This window comes from Pieris rapae, chromosome 13 (genome assembly GCF_905147795.1).
Source record: "Pieris rapae chromosome 13, ilPieRapa1.1, whole genome shotgun sequence".
Taxonomy (NCBI): domain Eukaryota; kingdom Metazoa; phylum Arthropoda; class Insecta; order Lepidoptera; family Pieridae; genus Pieris; species Pieris rapae.
Window position 1 is genome coordinate 5,010,490 of NC_059521.1, and position 21,455 is coordinate 5,031,944.

General features: G+C 32.4%; 1 protein-coding gene across 4 annotated transcripts in view; it reads right to left on the reverse strand.

Moving 5' to 3' along the window:
• Positions 1–6,073: 6,073 nt before the first annotated feature.
• Positions 6,074–21,455, reverse strand: part of LOC110997549 (ankyrin-3) — a 115,929-nt gene continuing 100,547 nt past the window's right edge. For 2 of the 4 annotated variants that reach the window (XM_045630628.1, XM_045630629.1), the window contains exons 22-36: positions 18,615–18,722; positions 18,156–18,285; positions 17,417–17,605; positions 16,821–17,024; positions 16,019–16,167; positions 15,642–15,704; positions 14,965–15,091; positions 14,245–14,373; positions 13,815–13,907; positions 13,470–13,587; positions 13,213–13,325; positions 12,906–12,978; positions 9,556–12,834; positions 9,414–9,489; positions 8,073–8,959 (exon numbers count right to left, since the gene is read on the reverse strand). In XM_045630628.1, the coding sequence (XP_045486584.1) occupies positions 8,929–8,959; positions 9,414–9,489; positions 9,556–12,834; positions 12,906–12,978; positions 13,213–13,325; positions 13,470–13,587; positions 13,815–13,907; positions 14,245–14,373; positions 14,965–15,091; positions 15,642–15,704; positions 16,019–16,167; positions 16,821–17,024; positions 17,417–17,605; positions 18,156–18,285; positions 18,615–18,722 (4,882 nt within the window). In that variant the 3' untranslated portion in view covers positions 8,073–8,928. Of the gene's footprint in view, positions 7,480–8,072; positions 8,960–9,413; positions 9,490–9,555; positions 12,835–12,905; positions 12,979–13,212; positions 13,326–13,469; positions 13,588–13,814; positions 13,908–14,244; positions 14,374–14,964; positions 15,092–15,641; positions 15,705–16,018; positions 16,168–16,820; positions 17,025–17,416; positions 17,606–18,155; positions 18,286–18,614; positions 18,723–21,455 lie in introns of those variants that run through there. The other 2 variants (XM_045630627.1, XM_045630630.1) reach the window with 2 other exon arrangements.

A 21,455-nucleotide genomic window follows, 5' to 3' on the forward strand; every position in this document is an offset into this window, starting at 1 on the left:
GATCGCAATTTCGACTGGCTAAAATTAACCTTTGTTGATTGGATTGCAGTAGGGATGGCAAAATTGGCACTGGCTATTTTTTGTTCATAAAATTTTTCGATTAGCCAATAGACAACATATTTTATGACTTAATTAAAAAGTGAATCATATATTTTTGTAAAAAATATTCATTTGTTGTTAGGTATTTTTAAATGTCTGACATTTTACGTAAATGATGATGAATGTGTGTATCTAATAAGCTGAAATTAAGTGATTCAATAAAGAAAATTAAACATTTATGGTAGAAAGATTTATCTATAGCCCGATTTAATAGGCTTTCCACTACCACGAGATCGGTACGCGAGAGAAACCGCGGGGTATTGCCAGTATGTAATAATAGAATTATTTTGAACAAGAACTACGATCGCATTTTACTTTAAGCTTCAAATTTTTATTTAATTATATATAATTCAATATTTAAATTGAGACCAACAGTACCGTAGAAGTACTAGTTAGATCTCTTTGAAGTAGCGTATTGTAACTATGTCTGCTGAATTCCGTCAATTTTTGTGTTACATCGCTCAAGACTCGATGGAACAGCTGCTTTTTTAATCAAGTGGCATGCGGAAATGTGCTCGAAATATTTTGATGCAGATAATAATGCAATCCTCAATACTTTAAGGTAGGTATTTATTTATACTAATAACCTAAATATTTTGTTTTATATAAGCTGGTTTTTGACGCAGACTTGCATAAAGAAAAATATTTTTGACAGTTGCTAATTAAATATTTTCTTTAAATGCCGAAAACGTTTTTATCTGCCAAGTCGTTACACGTTTTAGATTAATGTCAACGCGGGGGTATCAGTTTTAGATGATTTATGGGACTTCCAGTTATATCCTGCAAATAATGAATATTTTACTATAAAATACAATTCGAATTATCGAGATCGATCTATAGACAGCGGAGCTATGTTTGAACATACACGTCAAAGTGTAAAACTTTGGTGTTTTATGTAGTTGGTAAAAATCCTACTTTGTATTATCGATAAACCCATCGCTTTTATACCTTGCGGGATGCAGAAACGGGATGGAACGTCTAACATATGAAGGTTCTTTCTCAAAAGTGCCAACTTTATTGTTAGTCAGTAAAATATTTGAGTAACACGTGAAGTAAAGTACATATGTTATCACAAATTGTTTGAAATACAGCGAATGAAATAAATCATTGGTAACACATTGATTGAACACGGAAATGCAATTTGAAAGGTTGCAAACACACTTCCTTTTATTACATATCTCGATTGATTTTATGTTTATCAATAAGAGCATTCTGACTTAACGAGGCCAAGTGCTAATACTTTTAAAACACTATTTTAAGACGCATTCAAGGATTGGAGGAGAATATCTTTATCCTTGTAAAGCAAAATTCTTGTCAGAATTGTGTAAAGTAACTGTCAGTCTTTGAAACTAACACAAGCTATTATAGTGTTGGGTATATATTAAGAAATAATGACTAGTAGTGACAATAGGTTCGCCAAACCAAACATTTTGGTGAAAAATCTTAGCTTTTATCTTTTCCCCAGAGGTGACATTAAAACCCAGTGGCGCTACAACCACCGGCCCAAGATGTCTCATGAGCATCTGTTTCATGAGCATTTTAGCATTTGAGCATTAATATTTTCTTAATATGTATGAAGGTGATCAGCCTTCACAGTTTCTGTACTTGACATTGATTTTTAGATAGATTTTTGTATCTCAGTAAGAAAAGTTTGCTTATCGAAATAAAATGTGGTAGAGCCACAGATAAGTAAGGGTAAATATTTAATTAATCTAACATTTAAAGATGATGTTGAAGAAAGAAGAAGGTTATGAATCAGTGCAGAAAATCTATCAAGTAATTATGAATAGCGCGATATACAAGACTATTAAAATACTACACAAAATTAACGATCAGTCATCAGAGCATAAAAATGTACACAACATACTTTTATAACGAAACGATCACTTTATGTGATAACAAATTATCTGCAGTTGTAAAATCATCATCATCGATGTCTCTATAGACCCTTCTTGTGAGCCTCCTGAAGTATATCCTCCTCCTAATAGTCATTGCAATCTATTCAACTTCGATACCTCGAAATAATAGGGTTTCAAAGTTTGTCAAATCAAATCAAAAATCAAATCAAAATTCATTTATTCAGTCCAGATGCGACCTAAGGCATGCTTGTGAATGTCAAAAACGTTTACAAAATTCGCGAAAGAGGAAAACTACGCCATCCGTTCGCAAGACTACCAGGAGGTCTTGTTCTGAGAAGAACGGGCAAGAAACTCAGCAAGTTTTATCCTCCCTTTACATACAATAATTCAAAAGAAAATGTCATAAACCACAACGTCATTTAAGTTACATAAGTAAAAATAAAATACAATCTGTTCTGTGATTTACCACATTCACCATTACATTACATTCCATTACATTACATTACATTCACAACACTTCAAGAGAACAAAGCAAATTATAACAATTTAATTAGACCTATTGCCAAGCGTTTTTATCTTCTAGGTAGTCATTAACTGTGTAGTAACCTTTACACATTAAGGTTTTTTTAATATGTGTTTTGAATCTGTTGAGAGGCAGTTCCAATATTTCACTAGGAATCATGTTATAGCAGCGTACACTTAGGCCTATAAATGAATTGTTTATTTTCTGCAACCTGTAAAACGGCTGGAAAAGTTTTCCCTTATTTCTTGTATTCCTATTGTGAATGTCACTGTTCTTTAAAAGAGAACTAATATTACTACGCACAAAAACGATACAGTTGTAGATATATTGTGACGGTACCGTCAAAATACTGATTTCCTTGAATAAGTTTCTAAGTGAAGTGCCTGGTTTCAAGCAATAGATTGACCTAATAGCACGTTTTTGCAAGATAAAAATAGATTGAATATCTGCTGCTTTGCCCCATAAAAGAATTCCATATGACATAACGCTGTGAAAGTAACTAAAATATACTATTCTGGCAGTTTCCTCGTCTGTGAGTTGCCTAATTTTTCTAATAGCGTATGTCGCTGAACTAAGCTTGTCTGAAAGTTTAGTGATATGCTGACGCCATTGAAGTTTTTGGTCTATTGTAATGCCTAGAAATACCGTAGAATTAACTAAATTTAGTTTTTCATTGTTTAGTTTAAGCTCCATGGTTGTAGTTTTAACATTAGGTAAAGTAAATCTTATGCATTTTGTTTTTGTGGCATTTAATTGTAAATTATTTGCAGAAAACCAGGACAATATTTTAGAAAGTGCGTTGTTCACATCGTCACAATTTGTCTTATATCTATTTACTTTAAAAATCAAGGACGTGTCATCAGCAAATAATACAATATCACATAATAGCTTTGCATAAGTAGGCAAATCGTTAATATATATAATGAATAAAAATGGTCCCAATATTGATCCTTGTGGGACTCCCATTTTAATATGTGATCCCGAAGATTTAGTTCCATTTATATCAACTTTAGTTGTTCGACAACTTAGGTAAGAGGTAATTAAGTTAAGAGCTACATTTTTTATACCGTAGTGGTCAAGTTTGCAAAGCAAAGTCTCATGATGAACACAATCAAACGCCTTGGACAAATCACAGAAAACTCCCAGTACATCTTGAGCTTTCTCCCATGCATCAAATATATGTCTTAACAGAGCTGTTCCAGCATCGGTAGTGGAGCGACCTTTAGTAAAACCGTATTGTGCGTTATGTAGAAGATTGTTTGTATTAAAGAAATTTATTAATTGTTCTAGTATAATTTTTTCAAAGATTTTACTTAGAGTTGGCAGTATTGAAATGGGTCTAAAATTCGTGGGATCTGTCCTGCATCCAGACTTAAATAAAGGTATTATTTTACTATGCTTCATTAAATCTGGAAAATTTCCTTCATCAATACAATTGTTAAAAATATACGCAAGATCTTGGGCAATAATATCAATAATGTCCTTAATAATATGTACAGAAACATCCCACAAGTCTCCAGAATATTTTAATTTTAAGGATTTAAAAGTTTTAACTACATCACCAGCGCTAACGTGCTTAAACTGAAAATTTATTTTACATTCTGGTACGTAAGTTTTAAGAAAACTAATAGCCTCTTTAGGAGAGGAATTAAGAGAAGATGTAGTAATTATAGGTATGTTTGTAAAAATATCTTCAAAAATATCAGCAATCTGTGAGCTGTCAACAATAATCTTATCATCTACCTTTAAACGGAATGAATTATTACGGGATTTAAGGTTTCCAGTTTCTCTATTTATGACAGTCCAAGTAGTTTTGATTTTATTACTTGAATTCCTTATTTTCTCACGTATATACAAGGCCTTTGTATATTTACAAACTTTTCTAAAAGTTTTGGAGTAGTTTCTGACATATTCTATAAACACTGCGTTGTGATTATATTTTTTTAATGCATATAATTCATAAAGCCTATTCCTACTCTTATAAATACCACTCGTGGCCCAGTCATCAAACTTGATTTTTTTGTTGCACTTTACAGTCTTTATTGGGTAAATTAAATCAAACTCATTTTGAATAACATTAAACAATCTTTCGTATTGACTCTCCGAATTATTTAGAATAGAGTAATCTATTGAACAAACCTTGGAATTAACGTTATGCCTAAAACTTTCCATGCGACTTTTTGTGAAGGGGCGATATTTAACGTGCTTGGCTTCATCAAACATTTTATCAGAGAAGCCAACAATCAGACCACAATGGTCAGATGTAAGGTTTGTTATTACTGATTTAGAAACAGGTTTGTCACTCGAAAATATGTTATCTAAACAAGTCGCTGAATGGGAGGTGATTCTAGTTGGTTCAGAGAATTGGTTTACTAAATTGAAACATTTAAAAATTGAAATAAAACTAGTGCTTACTGATGTACATTCAAGTATGTTTATGTTAAAGTCTCCGCAAATAATGACCGATTTTCGTTTACTAGTCAGTCTTTTAAGTACATCTTCCATTACTGACTCAAATTTGTAGTAATCCCCGGAAGGGGGCCGGTACACGCATACTATAACATAATTCTCCAGTTCTACACAAGATAATTCAATAACACATTCAATTGATAGACTTACAATATCCTTACGATCTTTGTATTTGACAGTACTATTTACTAATATTAATGAACCACCACGAATAGAACTACTTCTCATGAATATGCTACACAATTGGAAGTTGTCAATGACAACAGCTTCATAACTTCTTAGCCAATGTTCCGTAATGCAAATAACTTCAATTTCGCGACTTTTTGTAAACAGTTCTAATTCTAATTCCTTGCCAGCCAAACCTTGTACATTTTGATAAACAATATTTAATAAAACTGGCTTGGCTTTTGTCTTAGGTGCTAGTTTAAATTTGTTGAAGGTACATTTTTCATTACAGTTTTACTATATGTCACGGATACCTTTTTATTATAATCAGAATCATATTTCTTTGTCAATGAGACAGTTTCTTTAAAATTATATGCTAACAGCTTAGCAATTTGTTTTTTTATTTTATAAGAAAGATACAATGTATCTTTGGTCAGTGTAAATTTAGTAACAAACTTGTTACAATCAAAATATAAAAATACGTCACTATGACGACATGTCAGATGGTGCATAAATTGATTTAAAATATAAATCTGTTGATTAAATTTATAATCCATATTGCTTGCATATGGAAAAGAACAAAGTGTTATTTTACATTTTTTTTTGTGAATTGACACCTCCATCCCACAAACACAGGCGATCTACTACACTAAATTTAGTTCAGTAAGGACCTTGGGGTTTTGTCATCCGCCATTCGGTGCACATGTCCCAACCACTTAGCCTGTTGCGTTTTATGAATTGGACGATATTTTGTAAAGTAGTATTACGCACATATAGTAAAGAACTAAGGGAACTTTGTTATAGTTAATATCAAACTACTAATGCCTCATCTATAATAATTAATATTATACATACCTAGTAGGTATAATATACGAAATAGTTTTCGTAAGAATTTGTTGTTGGATAAAGGGAAGATTTAGGTAGTAATGTAGATTTATAAGGAAAAATAAAAAAGAAATTAAATGTAATCATAATCATTTATTACTAAAAGCATTAAATAGGGTGACAATAAACTCTATTAATAATAACAAAAGATATTTTCTCAAATTTTTGGCATCACAGTACATTCAGAATAATTATTAATCAATTCTTTGTAAGGTACTTTAATTTACATAAAATTCTAAACACACAAGTTACACTATAAGACACAATAATTTCACCTCAACAAGCCGGTTCCTATTTTATTCTAACGAGTGTCCAATTGTCTCGTTTATGACTCAATTTACGGACCGTTAAACGTTAGATGTAAATAGGAAACGTGCACTATAAATAATGATAGGTTTTAAACCTGTGATGATTTATAATAAGTCAAATATTCAATTTATAAACATTCGAACATAGAAAAACTTTTTATTCAACGTGAAAATTTTTACAATATTTTTTTTATTTCTCATTAAGGTGACAACGAATTACATAGTTATTTTGCCTCTACACATAATAAGTAAAAAATAGTTTAGTACTCTGAATCACAAAATCAAATTCTCATTTAATCTCCTTACTACATACCACTTAAATATAAAATACCAAAGACTATATGAGTTGTTCGTTCTATCGGTATTGGATTAATATATTTCTTTAGGTTGTTTACAATAATCCTACTAGCACGTATATTACAATTTGGACCATACAATTTGTAATACACGAATTCTGTTGACTATTCTTTGCTTTCTTTAGTTCTTCTAATACACTTAAGGGCATTTCATGTTGTCTTTGAAATAATTATAATTTGCCAATTATACAAATTACCTATAGTTTGTACTAGGGATACTGTTTATACGCTCTATGGATATAATTATATTATATAAGATTATCTTAGGTAATCACCACTTCGTACGGTATTATTCAACTTATAAACAAAGCATATTAACGTATACTACGCTTGTGCTAGAATTCAAAAGCTGTGTTTTTTTCGTATGTTATAAGATATTGTAAAGTATAATAGACAATACCACATTTTAGAAGCTCCTTCAAGCAACATAGCTTTATATCGACAGTCACACTTTAAAACATTCTAGTTTTTTCTATGGAATACATATATTAACAAATAATAATCCTTAATTGATTTAAATTATAATTTAAAACAGCTGCAATTTATTTTCGTTCTCTAAATATTACTAAATCTAGATTATAACCGTAGTAGCAAAATCAAAATATAAAATAAAATGTATTTACAAAAATTAAAGATTTTTTATTACTATCATAATTATGGGGGCATAGCACTCAATTACATTAAATATTTCGATTATAAAGCCCCTAACTCGTTTTAATATGGAAGATTTAATTAAATATTATTAGCTAGGTGGATTTTATCAACTGATTACGATCACCGTTGCTCAGTGGTTGCGACGCAGTTTTGAGAAAAACCTGAAAAATTGTAATCAAATTAGGAAATAATCTTAATAAAATTTCTCTCTTTTTCTATTTAGAAATTTAATAATTAGTAAACATTTTGCAATTACACAAAATAGTTCTTTTCTTGTCTTCGTTTATAATTCATACCAACAGTTTGTGAAAAAAGGATTGTATTAAACAATTAGCAATACTTAGGGAAAATGCGCAAACCAACTTACCGAAGCGAGTGCAATGCAGTGAAAATTGAAAAAGTGACATCCTTGACATCGCGAAAGTGAGTTTGACATTTGTGACACATGACGGATTTACAAACGTCACTCTATTGGCCAGTAGCATTGACATAATATAGTTCAATCTTGCTTGAGAAAAGTTTAATAAAGAATAGGGATTAACCAACTATGTGACGTTAGTAAATAATAAGGTGACGTGACACAAAGTGATTGTGAGTGTATCTGTGTTTGTGAAATTGAAGAATTTTTACCTGAAATCATACCTTGGGAATAGCAATTGTGGGTATATGCTATTAAAATAAAAACATCAAAATACATTTATTGAAAGCATTATTGCATCGCAAATTAATAATCTAGGCTAGAAAAACAACATAAAAAGTTTTCTTAATATTTATTCTAAAATATTTTAGCACATTTTGTGACATTTAATATACATACATCTATCAAGAGAAGGTCAAAATACGGTATAAAAAATAAATAACCTAGCAGATCTAGACAAAAGCTATAGCTACATTCATACACATCACTTTCCACTAAGTTAAGTGTCAAAGTGAAAATACACAATTCCTGATTAAATACTGTACAAGCAATGTAGACTTTTTTAAAAAGAACACAGATAAAGTAAAATAAATTACGCAACGTAAAATCTCTATTAAAAATATTGCAAAGTAAATAATATTTGTCAATATATTTATAAATTAATTAAAATTCGTCAATTGATTAAACAATGCAGGCAAGATAAAAGACATGATTTTAAAGATTTGTATAAATTAATAAAACTTTAAAGTATTAAACATGAAAATACTATAAAACTGATTTCTTTGAAATCTTCGATCTTGACATTGGTTGTACTTGTTTGTACATTCGAGATGGCTTATAAGAATCTCCTTAATAATAGAAAACGATAAAATATTTTAAATAAATACAACTCTAAGAGTCGTCAGTGCACTATGTCTATTTTGTGACTCTCTGTCACACTGTACGTATATTTATAGAAATATTTAAAACTTTTTTTATTAATTTAAAGAGACGATTTAATGAAATCTAATAGAATTTTAAAATGTCTAACACATTCTCAAGTGCCACAAAATTGACATAAAATCACGATACATCTGTTTTAACGACTTACACTCGTAAGTTAAAACAAACGTATCGTATAAAATAACAACAATAAATATTACATCTAAGTTATAATCATACATTCGTTCGGTGGCCCTCGGTCGATCGTCGCTTATTTCCTCTTTTTCTTGAGCTTCGGTATTCTGCAAGGCGGTGCATGTGTTAGCAGGCAATGTGTATCACAGATTACAATACAATTCTCGAAATACATGTGTTACAGTTCAGTGAAAGCTTTTTATGATTAAAATTGATAAGTTATTATCATTCAACTTTAATCACATCAATATATTATTATTTACTTTCATTAAGACATCAAGTTTTAGTCGCGTCTAGTATTTTACAAGACACAACTGTGTAACATTAGAAGTTCGTATGCATACCGTGTTTTTAATTAAACGAATAAAGTAAGTGTTATATTATTTATAACAAATAATAGGTCTAAAAATTTTTCGGGAATTGTATTTTAACAAAATAATGCAATAATAGATTTCCACGTATATATGAAATCATGTGAATTAGTCGTGCCTTTATTAATTTATGCTATATTATACATTTAATGGTTTTCAATAAATATATTTCACACAAAAATAAACTTACCCTGAGGTCTTTTTGTGTGGCGATGACTGTGATTTTTCCGAAGCAAGTAATTTTTTACTTGAATCTTTCATGAAACCTGTAGAAAATATTTTGTTAAACAGTTGTTAAAATACATTAAACTCCATATTTTACAGGTACTTACCTTTACCAGACATTCCAAAGACAGAGTTGCCCAAGTCATTAAGATTACTCGCGAATTTATCCGCTTCCGTCGTCACACACTCTGCTACATTAGCGCCAGTAGCTTTGACCTCTTCCACTACTATATTCTCAGCCCTATCTAGCCGTTGCCCAGCCTCATCTATCCTCTCATTCGCCGCACCTTTAGCATCCTCTAATTTATTACCCGCCGTGACAGTAAAACCTTCAAAAGAATCTTTAGCCGATCCGAATAGCTCTTTAGAAGTCTCTTCAGCCTTACGACCAGATATGTGTACGTCGCCAATGACTTCCCGAGTGGAATCATCCAAACTATCAAACGTGTTTCCAGCTGAGCTTTGCAAACTGTGTAGCGTGTCTTGTGCGGAACTTTCTAATCCATGGAAATCATCCTTAACATCTGCATACGTATCCCGCGTGCTGCTCTGAAGATCTTCCCATGTGTCGGTGGCGTCGGTTACTTTGTCCTTTGCTGCGGCTTCGATCATATCGAAAGCGCCCAAGGACGTGTCTTTAACGTAATCGAACGCTTGTTCCGTTGATTCTTTCACTTCTTCTGCTTTAGAATATGCAGTTTGCTTAACTTCATCTATGTGGCTTTTGCCAGATTCCTTAATTTCTATAACTTTTTTAATAAAATTAACTTCCATTTCCGATTTTTTGTTTGTAGCCGCATTTAATGTTTCTTCAGCTGTTCGTTTAATATCCTCTGTAGTATTTTCCGCCTCTTTACGTATCCTGTCCATATGGTCGGTAGCCGCGTTATGTACAAAAGCCTCGGTGTCTCGTAAATCGTTCTTCTTTTTTTGAACTACCTGTTCTACCACTGCCTTAGTATTAGTAAGGGCTTCCGTGGCTGCATGTGTTTTATCTTGGATAGCCGTTGTAAATTCATTTTCTTTAATTTTTACGCTCTTAACTATCTCATCACTTTTAGATTGTGCGTTATTTATAGCCTTTTCTCTTTCATCGTTTATATTTTGAACAATTTGACTAGTTTTGTTTTGCAAATCATTCATTGCACGATCTGTGGCTTCTTCTGTATTCTTTAATAAATTATTTTTTGTACTTTGAATATTTTCTACTAGATTATTTTCGCTAAGCGTGAGATCCTCTTTTTTCAGTTGAATTACATCCAACATATCACTTGTTTTATCCTCTACAAAATGGACAACTTTATCTTGTGTGTCCTTAATTTTTCCAGCTTTTTCTTCGGCTTGGCTTTGAACATTTTTAATTAATTCCTCAGCTTGGTTATGGGCATTTTTGGTAACTTGGTCTTTTTTGCTTTCAATTTCGTTAATAGCATTGTTTGCAGTTTTTTGTACACTGTCTATTGCGTTATTCTTAATATTTTCGATTTCTTGGCTGACTTTGTTCTTCTTTTCTGCAACATTATCTAACAATTGTGTCGTCTGATTTTTGGCATCTTGGACAATGTTATCTTTAGAAATTGTTGCGTCGTTTACAACCTCCTGTACAGTTACAGTTACGGCACTTTCTGTATTTTGAACTATATCTTTGAGTTCTTCGGTTTTATTTTGTATCTTTTCAATCAAATCATTACCGTCGTTTACTATCTCTTCTTGACGACTACTTATAATTTGAGTTTCATTGTTAAGAAAATCTGTACATTGTTCTTGTTTCTTGGCCACTGTCTCCTCAACGTTATCTTTCATCTGAGAAGCTTGTTTCGATAACTTATTAGCAGATTTTTTACCTTCGGAAACCTTTGCTTTTACATCTTCTTCAACTTTTTCTTTTTCACCAAAGATATTATGGACAAGACCAGTAAAGAAATTCTTTCCCTCTTTTGATTTTTTCTTACCTTCGGCTTTGGCGTTTTCTTTCGCTTCCTTAGCCTTATCTTTCATGTTCTCGGCGCTTTTTTCAGTCTTTTCCTTAGTCGAATCAATCGCAACTTCTAAGTCGCTTAATTTCTTGTTGGTAGCATCTTTAATATCTTCAAACTTGTTTTTAGTTCCTTTTTTAACACTGTTTGTCTTCCTATCCATATTTTCTTTCAAATCGGTTATATTTTTTTTAGTAGAATCTGTAGCAGTTTCGGCTTTGTCTTTAATATTACTTTTCATGTCTTCAGTTTTTTGGCTTATGTCATTCTTAACATCACGTGCCGTTTCTTTTATTTTAGTTACGCTTTCTTGTGCTTTATCTTTGAGAGAAATTTCAGTATCTTGCTTTTTCTGAATTATTTCTTCTAGGTGTTTAGATGCTTCCAGTTGTTCGGCAGCTAAGAAATCCATTACGAAAGTTTTATGATCTGATTTTGCAGGGCTTGCTTGATTTAGAATGTTATTAACAATATCTTGTGCTGCTGTCTGAATGTTTTCCACCTCAGCCTCTGCTTTAGTTCTTACTTCAGTGTTTAGGTTATCGAAATCAGATTTTGTTTTAACAGATTCTTCTGAAACATAATCAAGTTTTCCTGAAAGGGAATTTCCTAATTTGTTAACTCCGTTCTCAACATTGTTCTTTAAAGTTTCTTCAACAATTACAAGGTCATTTTTATAGTTTTGAATATTATTCTTTGTATTTTCACTAATTTGTGACGCAGCATTCCTTAAGTTATCTTTTTCTGTGTCAAGTTTATCTAAAACATCTTTAGATTCATTATCAGCCCGATCTGCTATTTCTTGAAGAGTTTCGTGAACGGTAAAGTTAACTTGTTCTATTCTGTCTGCTAAATTTGAGGTTTCATCATGGCGATGTTTTTCGCCATGCTTGTACTTACCCTCGCAGCAACCAGTGTAGAATTGGAATGGATCAGATTTTTGACAGTGTAATGGCGTCTCCACAGGTTGCATATGCTCATACTGATGGTACACATCTTCAGTTTTTTCCTTGAGGCTTGGTTGATCTTCATCAACAATTAATTTCGTCAAGTACACTCGATTGTTCGCATCATCATCTATCTTTACATGTGGTTTTACTTTAAGATCTTTGAACATATCATCAACTTTTTCTAATAAGTCCTCGTTTATAATTCTTGGTGCGGGTTTAGGCGGTGATTTGTCTTTAGACTCGCGAGGTTTAGGCTGCGGCTTAGGCGAAGATTCTTTACTATCTTCCTTTTCTTCACTACCTCCAAACACGTTCTTCACTTTGTCAGCCAGGCCACCGAAGAAACCACCATCTTGTTTCTTTTTGCCTTTCTCCAGCGTGTTCATAGGTGTCTTGTCTTCGTCAGAATCAAATGTTGCTTTTACCTTGTTGGAGTCAACATGTATTGAATCTCCGTTGACTGAAACATTTTAATGGTGATAAATATTTAATTGTAGAATCGAAAGTATTTCTTAAAAAATATAAATTTACCTTGTGGTTTAGGCTTCACATCATCAGTATCTTTGGAAGGCAATTTCACATTACCATTTGCAATGGTTTTGTCCTAGAAAATGAAGGTTTTTAATGCATTTGATGAGGAATGATTGCAAGCTCGTGAACTATCCCATGTTGTATGGTAAATGACTTAGGGAAGGGAATTCTAGTCGATATTTTCTAAAATATCTACAGAGCAAGCATGGTTTGACAATCTAGAAAACATAATGGGGTACTAGAGCGTTGAATACTGGCATTACCCTTGCATATATAATCATGTGTGTTTGTAAATTTGGAGACTCACGTGTCCGTTGAGTTTTGGAGAAGTTTCATGATGAGTAGGAAGAGATGGCGGCCCAATGCTGTGGTTGTGGTCATTCCAGTGGAAGCTCAGTTCATCTTTTAATGCATCAAAACCTGTAATTGAAAAATATGACAAATTCTTATGTCTGTCTTTCCAACGTCTTTTGTTACAACTTACCACGTTATATTTAAATTAGTATATAAAATTTTTTTCCATGTATAACCCAAAATGTGAGTTATTTATATAAAGTAAATTACCTGATTGATCAAGGTTCAAGTAGTCCATCTGACTTTTAGCGGCGCGGGGCGCAATTCGTTCGGGTAGTTCCACGTCAAGTACGCACGCTGGCGTCTGCGACTGTTCTCCTTTTGCCACCTGAGTAAGTATGAAATAAGGTGAGCTTGAAGCAATATAAACAAAGTTTCAGTAACCAAGTCGTGTTTTTCTTGTAACAGTAGTTTGAACGCCCGTAACTGCTCCATGGAACTTACACTCAACATTGCGTTTAATCGAGCTTTAAGCATTTTCTTGTAAATAAATTAATATATCGCGAACGAGTTTTAACCTGAGAAATCTGATAAATAGATATTTATTATACTTACTTTAGGCTCGTTCATGAAGTAAATTCTGCCAGAAGGACTTTCTTCGTGATGCTTCACGCGTACAGTAAATTCTACACGATTATCCTTGAATGCCTGTAATGTACCGATGAAGATATAATATCAAATCGGAGTATGAGGCTCTAAATCTATAGTTACACTTGGTTTTCAGTCAAAAAAACAAAATATATTTATTCATATAAATAAATATTACACTTATGAACGTCAAAGTAGTTAAATTAATTATAGATTAATATTTACTAGGCAAGAACTGGAAAGAAACTTTCCGCCACTCTTTTTCATCGCTAAGTTTTGAGTCTACAAATTGACCTAATGAACATAAGTAACAGGGTAAGCTTACTGTAGAGTAACCATATTTCAATGATATAGTAGACTAATTAAAGCATACCTAGGTATATTGAAAAATTGTTACCTCAAAGGTAAATAATGGTTGGCTGCCGGATTTCGTAACTGGAATGAGGTTGCCAGAAAATTCCAGAAATACTTCTTTACCATCCAGGAAACGGACGGACGTCGAGTGGGCTATCTCCGTGTAATGCTCCTGAAATTTTCAAATTTATTTAACTTTTATGTTACCATTGCGTGATTAGTGTGAAGTGACATGTACTATAAACTAAATATTCATTTGAGTCGAATGTCAGCTGTCAACTGTCAAAATGTAAAAGAAATAGAATGTAGAATGGGTTTTGTTCTTAAAGAACAAAATTCCTAATACAAAATGGGCGGCTCATATCCATTAAGCACTTACGATGCTAGAAGGTTAGCAAGTGCGTTGCAATTTTTTAGAATTGAAAAATTGAACGTTGAATCTTACCTTTGCCAATCTATATTTTCACTTAATTAAATCTGCTAATAAGCGATTAGTTACGAGAAGATTTTATAAGTTGATTATTTTTTAATTATTTCAATTATAACTTAATTTATTTTATAAAAACATAATGTATTTATTATATTTTTCCTATAACAGGCAAGCTGATTCAAAATTGAATGCCAGTGAATTGAAAATATATTAAAAGACTAGTACATGTCCAAATTTTAATAGAAATGGTCAGAGGAACTATGAATGTGTATTAGAATAATATTGCAGTAATAGTCCATATATAATACTTATAGCTGTAAATTTCTTAATTACCTGTTGCAAAAGAGTTTCATATGCGTATCTATCGGTAATGTATAGAACCAGCAAGCGTCCCTCAAGCGCATCCAAACGTTTTCCCAAGACCACGATGCGTACTTCAAATGGCACCACCAACATTTGCCTGTAAAATTGTCCATCGCTAAAGCCTCATATAAAGAAAAACTTTTTTACGTGAACTCGATTTTGACTTTGACCAGTTTTTTGGTTAGTCTTAACGTAATACTAGAATTAAGTCAATATGGGAATCGCTAATCGAATTTGACAGAAAAATAGAGTTGAGAATACAAAGCGAAATATATGTTTACAGCACCTGTATCTTAATTATTTTTTTTTAATAACTTTCTCCATAGTTGCTTATCATTAAAAAAAATCAAATAGTTAATCAATAGTTTGTTTATCTTGCCGAAGCCTCGTACAAATTATTTGAAGAAATCTATTAGGTATGGGAGTGTGCAATTATTTAATCAATTATCAAATTCGCAATATTAGAGTGTTTGACAAATTTAAAAAGGCAGTAAAGATGCATCTTAGAATGAACACAGTTGACTAAAATTAAGAAGGCTTATGGCGACGTGTATCTCGCTCGTATATATACATATTAATATTAAGTTTCTCATGTTAATAATTTTATTTGTAAAGAGAAATAAAGTTCTTTAAACATTAATATATACCTGTAAAGTTCTGTAGCCATCTTTGTAGCGTCGCTGACATTTTGACAATTCATGAGCCAGAATCTGTGAAGGATTTTTAGTGTTATATTTAAATTTTCACCTTTTAGCATAAATAAACAAGATATGTATAATAAACATTTATCTTATTTTTATTAGCATGCCGAAATAGAACACGTATGAAAGGGTTATTATCCCTATCATATATAGAACTATACTTAAATGTGCCAGTCGCAACCATCACTAGGGATGACTTCAAACATAACGCAAACCAAATTCGTATTTTTCTAACCAGCTCTAGGTTTTGTATAAAGCTAGTGTTTCCTAGAAAACATTTATATATACATACACAATTTTATTAAAACAAATAATAAATTAACCTGGCAGATACAGTTGTAGTAAAGGAAGCGCAGTCATCTGTGATGGTAAGCGGAGTAGATCCAGTAACGTCTTCCCAAACGGCTCTTGCCTGCCCACCCATTATGGAGCATAGGAGTCGAAGATTTGCCGTTGATGGTTTTTCACCTGGCTGGAAAATATTGGGTTAAATTTATGACTGGAAATGTGGTGATAAGCTATATAAAGTATAGGTGCGTGTGATCTCTTGTAAACCATCTTTTTTTCATATGCATAATCAGTATTTACGGTATAAGAAGATGTCATATGTCAGAACATTAGTCTTACACTAGATAGCAGTGAAAAGCACATCATGGGCTGGTCATCAACACTTAAAACTAAACGGCGGTTGGACATATTTTAGCGTCACGAGTATTTCTTTAATACTCGCAAAATCAGTCAAATTACATAGTTTTAACATAAGAATTCTTTCTCTGAATCTGTTTCAAAATTTAAAATTATTTATTCATACAATGTACACTTATGAACGTCAAAAAGGAAATATGTATGAAATGCTTCTTATTTCACATATTAGTTATCAAATCAAGGGCGTAGAACGGGGAGAAGAACTAGTAATAAACTCTCCGCAACTGTTTTTAATCGCCAAGTTTTTTGTTTTACACAATGTTTATAACAATCCATTCGAAGGAGAAAAACAAGAGTTAGAGTTTCGACTATGTATGAATCCATTCAATTTAGCTTCTTTCCTTCATACTTATAAGACATCCGTCCAAGATAAGGCCGCCCTAATTGTTGAATAAATGATATAAAGGATTTAAAACTCACCTTCTGATCAGCCGGGTGTGGCAAAGGCACAGTGAGTGTAATACTCCTATGGAATTTCCTTCTTCGGGGCTCCACTGTCAGTACTGGAGAAACAGCCGCATGACGGGGTAAGACCCTGCGGGTCACACCACTGTTCGCTCCGTGCGCTTGGAGACCGACGCGTATACGCTTTGTGAGCGCTTGTGGGGGGAATAGCGCTTGGACCTAGGTTACCATAAACAAGATTTTTTTTTAATTTTGTGTATTTGTTATTCAATAAATCTTTATAAACAATAATTTTCGATATTTCAAGTAGATATAGAATAGAAAAAGCTTTGTAATACGTAAAATAATATACTGCAGATAAGGTTAAACTACAAGCATTACTAGAAAGTTTCTAGTTTTTTTTACAATCTGAAGTAACAAGATTTATCTAGTTTACTTCGATTGACTTATCAATTATTTACTTATCTTTACAAAAATATTTTATACTTAATTTATATTTTAAAAAATCTACTGAAACAATAAAAAAAATAGAATTATGGCCGTGACTAGTTGGTTTGGAATTGCAGGGACGTTGATGTAAATAGAGCATCTACATATACATATACATATACCTGTGGTATATGCGCAGAGGAGACAGTGCCTCCCTCAGGTCCAATGATATGGACCTCTTGCCTGACCCTGGAGACCACAGCCAAGTAGTGAGGGAAGTCACAAGTGATGATACGTGTCACTCTTTCTCCGTTCTCTCCTAATGTCTCTCCACTGTTGCCGTGTTCTTGTTTCTCCCTTGTCAATGCCTCCTGCAACAAAAAGAAAATTAAGTTTCATTGTAGGGACATGTATATGTAGAAATGTATTGTTTGATAAGTGAACTGCAAGTTTTAAAAAAGCATTTTATTAATAAAGAACCTGCCGGCGATGACGTTTTCATTTTGGGTAACAACTCCCAAGATATCGATAATATATAAAAATAAAAATAGGTAAAAAAACTTAGTTAAGTTAAACGGTTTTATGTTAAACATACATTGCAATGTTTAAGATAAATGTACTAAAAACCAAAAAATAATAAAATAGATACAGTCGTGGGAATTATAAACATATGCATAGACTAGACTAAAATAAAACCGTGGGTTGACAGGAAGAGGGTGAAATTTGAATTACTAAATTTGAACCAAGAAGAAATTAAAAAGAATAAAAAAAACGGGGTGAGCTAAATAAAACCGTTTAAAAACCCTTCTGTCTGAGAGATATATTGTCAGGACAGTACCTATAAATTCATGATCATTATCGTCGTTAGTACTAATATTTTTCTATACAATTACTCAAGCTCTTAACAGCACCAATCATTACCTGCACCATAGCATTGTCGTTGTTATGCAAGTAGTGGTCCTGCCATGTCTCTCCCGTGTCTGAGCGAAGGATTACAATTTCTCGTTCGGGGCAGGATGCCGTGAATATTGGGACTTCGATTATAACGGGCCTGAAATAAACGAAGTATTTTCAAAATAATTGAGATAAAAGGCCTGTACATAATAATTAACGATATGTATTTTTTGTATATATATAAGCTACTTCAGAGGGAGATGAACCTTACTAATTAATCGAAAGAGATGTAAAGTCCTACAACACTTTTTGTTCTGATCACCGAGGGTTTATTTATGTAAGGCACAGGAATGGGAAAATTTATTATTAACAAACCTTATTTAATTTTAAAGCAATTATATTAGGTATAAAGTGCTATAAATCATACCAAGAATATTGTCAAAATGTATAAAAAATGGACAAATAATATATACGTTTATAACTTACGCTAAAAATTTGGCTCCTTGTGGCTGCAGTTCTAGAAGTCTGGAGGCTAAAGCTTCACCTTCCATAAGTGGTGGGGGAGCTGCTACCGGTGCTCGCCGTGTCGCTGCTCTGTGAGTGATGTATTTTTATTCAAATGTAACAGATGATTACATATATCAATATAACCTATATTATAATAAGTCTAAAAAGCAACCCACTATGTAACTAAGCTTGTTCAGATTTCATTTGAACATTGATCAACCGCACGGATGACGCTGTTGTCCCAATTTTTTATAGCTGACGGTGTGAGATACACTGACTCACAAGAATAATATTGTTACAAGTGTGAATATATGAAAGTGGTATTTATCTATAATAAGTCAGATTAAATTATCGTATTAATTCTTCCTCTCAAAGTGGCGAAGACTCCTTCAAGGCTTTAATTAACGCCCGTTAAATATCTTTGGGAAAATCCCATAATCTTAAACCTATTAGTCTTGTTGCAAATTTGCCATTACTTTTAAGGGTGCGACTGTAGGATTTACGCAGTCGTAGGTTTGGTTAGGATATTCTAGGGACGCTTCCAAAATAAAAAAGTGCGTGCGTACAAAGTACACATGTCAGAAGTAAAACTTCTTTGTAAATTAATTATTACTAAAGTAAAAGCCCCAATAGATGATCATGTACCAGTATCTGATCACTCTATGTATTTGTATATATATATATTCACTGTTAACACACTGTCTAAATAATCTGGGTTTACTGCATAATGCGACAGAATTTACATCAAAAGTTCTAATACGTAATTACTAAATGAATATGATGTATTTCTTCTCGATCTTCCTTTCCCAATCGGTCCAAATCGCTCTCTCCGATTTCTTCGACAAAAACGCTGCACATTTTCGTGACGTTCCGTAAAAATATTGCACTCATGCACCTAAAGTAGTTCAAAATGGGGGTTTTTATGCTTATACCATTGGATAGGTCCATATGCCAGCACTCATTGATTGTATTAATATACAATTGTAGTATTAAGTTACTTTTATAATAGCGTGGACGGTTAAATATCTCAGACGTATTATAAGGGTATTATAGCCGGGGTAATAAGGGTTTTGATTGATTTGCCAACATAATATAAGTGAGCAGTATGGAAAACATTTTATAATATGTTAGGCTTCTCAAATACGCTATAGGCTTGTATAATACATAATGTAGTTTTTTCTATAAGTAAATAAATAAAAGTTCATTCGTTGTCATAATTAACAAACGCTATGCGACTGACATAAGTGCGATATACTTTAATGCTATTAATCGCCCAATCCTGTTATAGAACAAAGAATTCTATTTTCACAATTGAGGTGACACAAGCAGACGTAATAATGCAAAAAGAATCAGCTCATGTTTGAAAATATAAATGACCCAAAGATGAGGTCACCTGCAGATTTCATTCCCACATAGATTTAAAAGATTTACGGTCGTGAGTCATCAGTTCTTTCTAATTTTAGGACATAACGTCACTTATATTAATGTATCTAATGAAATTATTAGAATGTTAGTACATATGCTGATAGAGGACAAATCTTTGTTTTTAATTGATTTTATTATTCTTTATTACTCAAGATGTCATATGGAACATGGTGTAATGGTTGCAGCTCCTTACAAACATTGTGCAAAAAAACTTGGCGATTAAAAATAGTGGCGGAGAGTTTATTGCCAGTTATTCTCTTCCGTTCTACACCTTTGAGAACTGGTAGTAAATGTAAAATTAGAATCATTTAATGTATATTTCTTTTTTTTTTGACGTTATAAGTGTACATTATGTTACCTATATGAATAAATGATTTTTGATTTGATTAGACATATTCCATTGTTTTACATTTATTTCCGTCTGACATATTCAAATTTTACATTAGCCCAATTTGTATTGAATTCACATTACTTACTATTACGGGTCATGTTTTCCGCGAAATATTTGTGTGTAGTACTGGGGGCCCAGACAAAAATATCCCCTCAATGCATAAGTCAAAGGGCAAATTAATGTATAGGTGTATCTGTATATTGATAGAGTAGATGGCGCACTCGCATTACTGTACATAGTTAAAAAAAGTATTGAGTCTTAATACTTTTCTTCACGAGATTACCATACTAAAAACTCCCTATTTTTATAGAACAGAGGGCAAACAGGCAGGAGGCTCACCTGATGTTAAGTGATACCGCCGCCCATGGACACTCTCAATGCCAGAGGGCTCGCGAATGCATTGCCGGCCTTTTAAGAATTGGTACGCTCTTCTCTTGAAGGACCCTAAGTCGAATTGGTTTGGAAATACTTTACCATTACCAACAACGGATTTAAACGACTCGAAATCGATTTACGAATATATCCTTTTAAGATTTGTATTATATGATAGAAGAAAGGTATGTAGTGGCCAATACATAATTAAACATTTTATCTGAAGATACACAAGCAACATCATCTGTGTATAAATATTTAAAAGCAAATATCCTTTCACTTTAACTCCACACATAGAAAACACCACAAAGCCCTTGTATTGAATGAAGGTCACGTAATCATATTGTTTACATCAATAAATTTTTGGCATGAGTTAATCTTATTTATAGCATGATATGAATCAATGACTAAGTGTTAGAAAGTACTTAGTGATAGTAAAATTTTAGTATTTTGTCAAGATAAGACTAATCTTTACTTTTAAAGCCTCTGATTGGACTGTTTCAGACATTGAATTAATTGAAATATTACTATTTCTCACCTAAAAACTTACGAAAATATTAATAAGGTTTTAGTAAAACTTAAATCTTTATTAGTCAGATTGTACCCTCGTTTGACGTATGATATGGGAATAT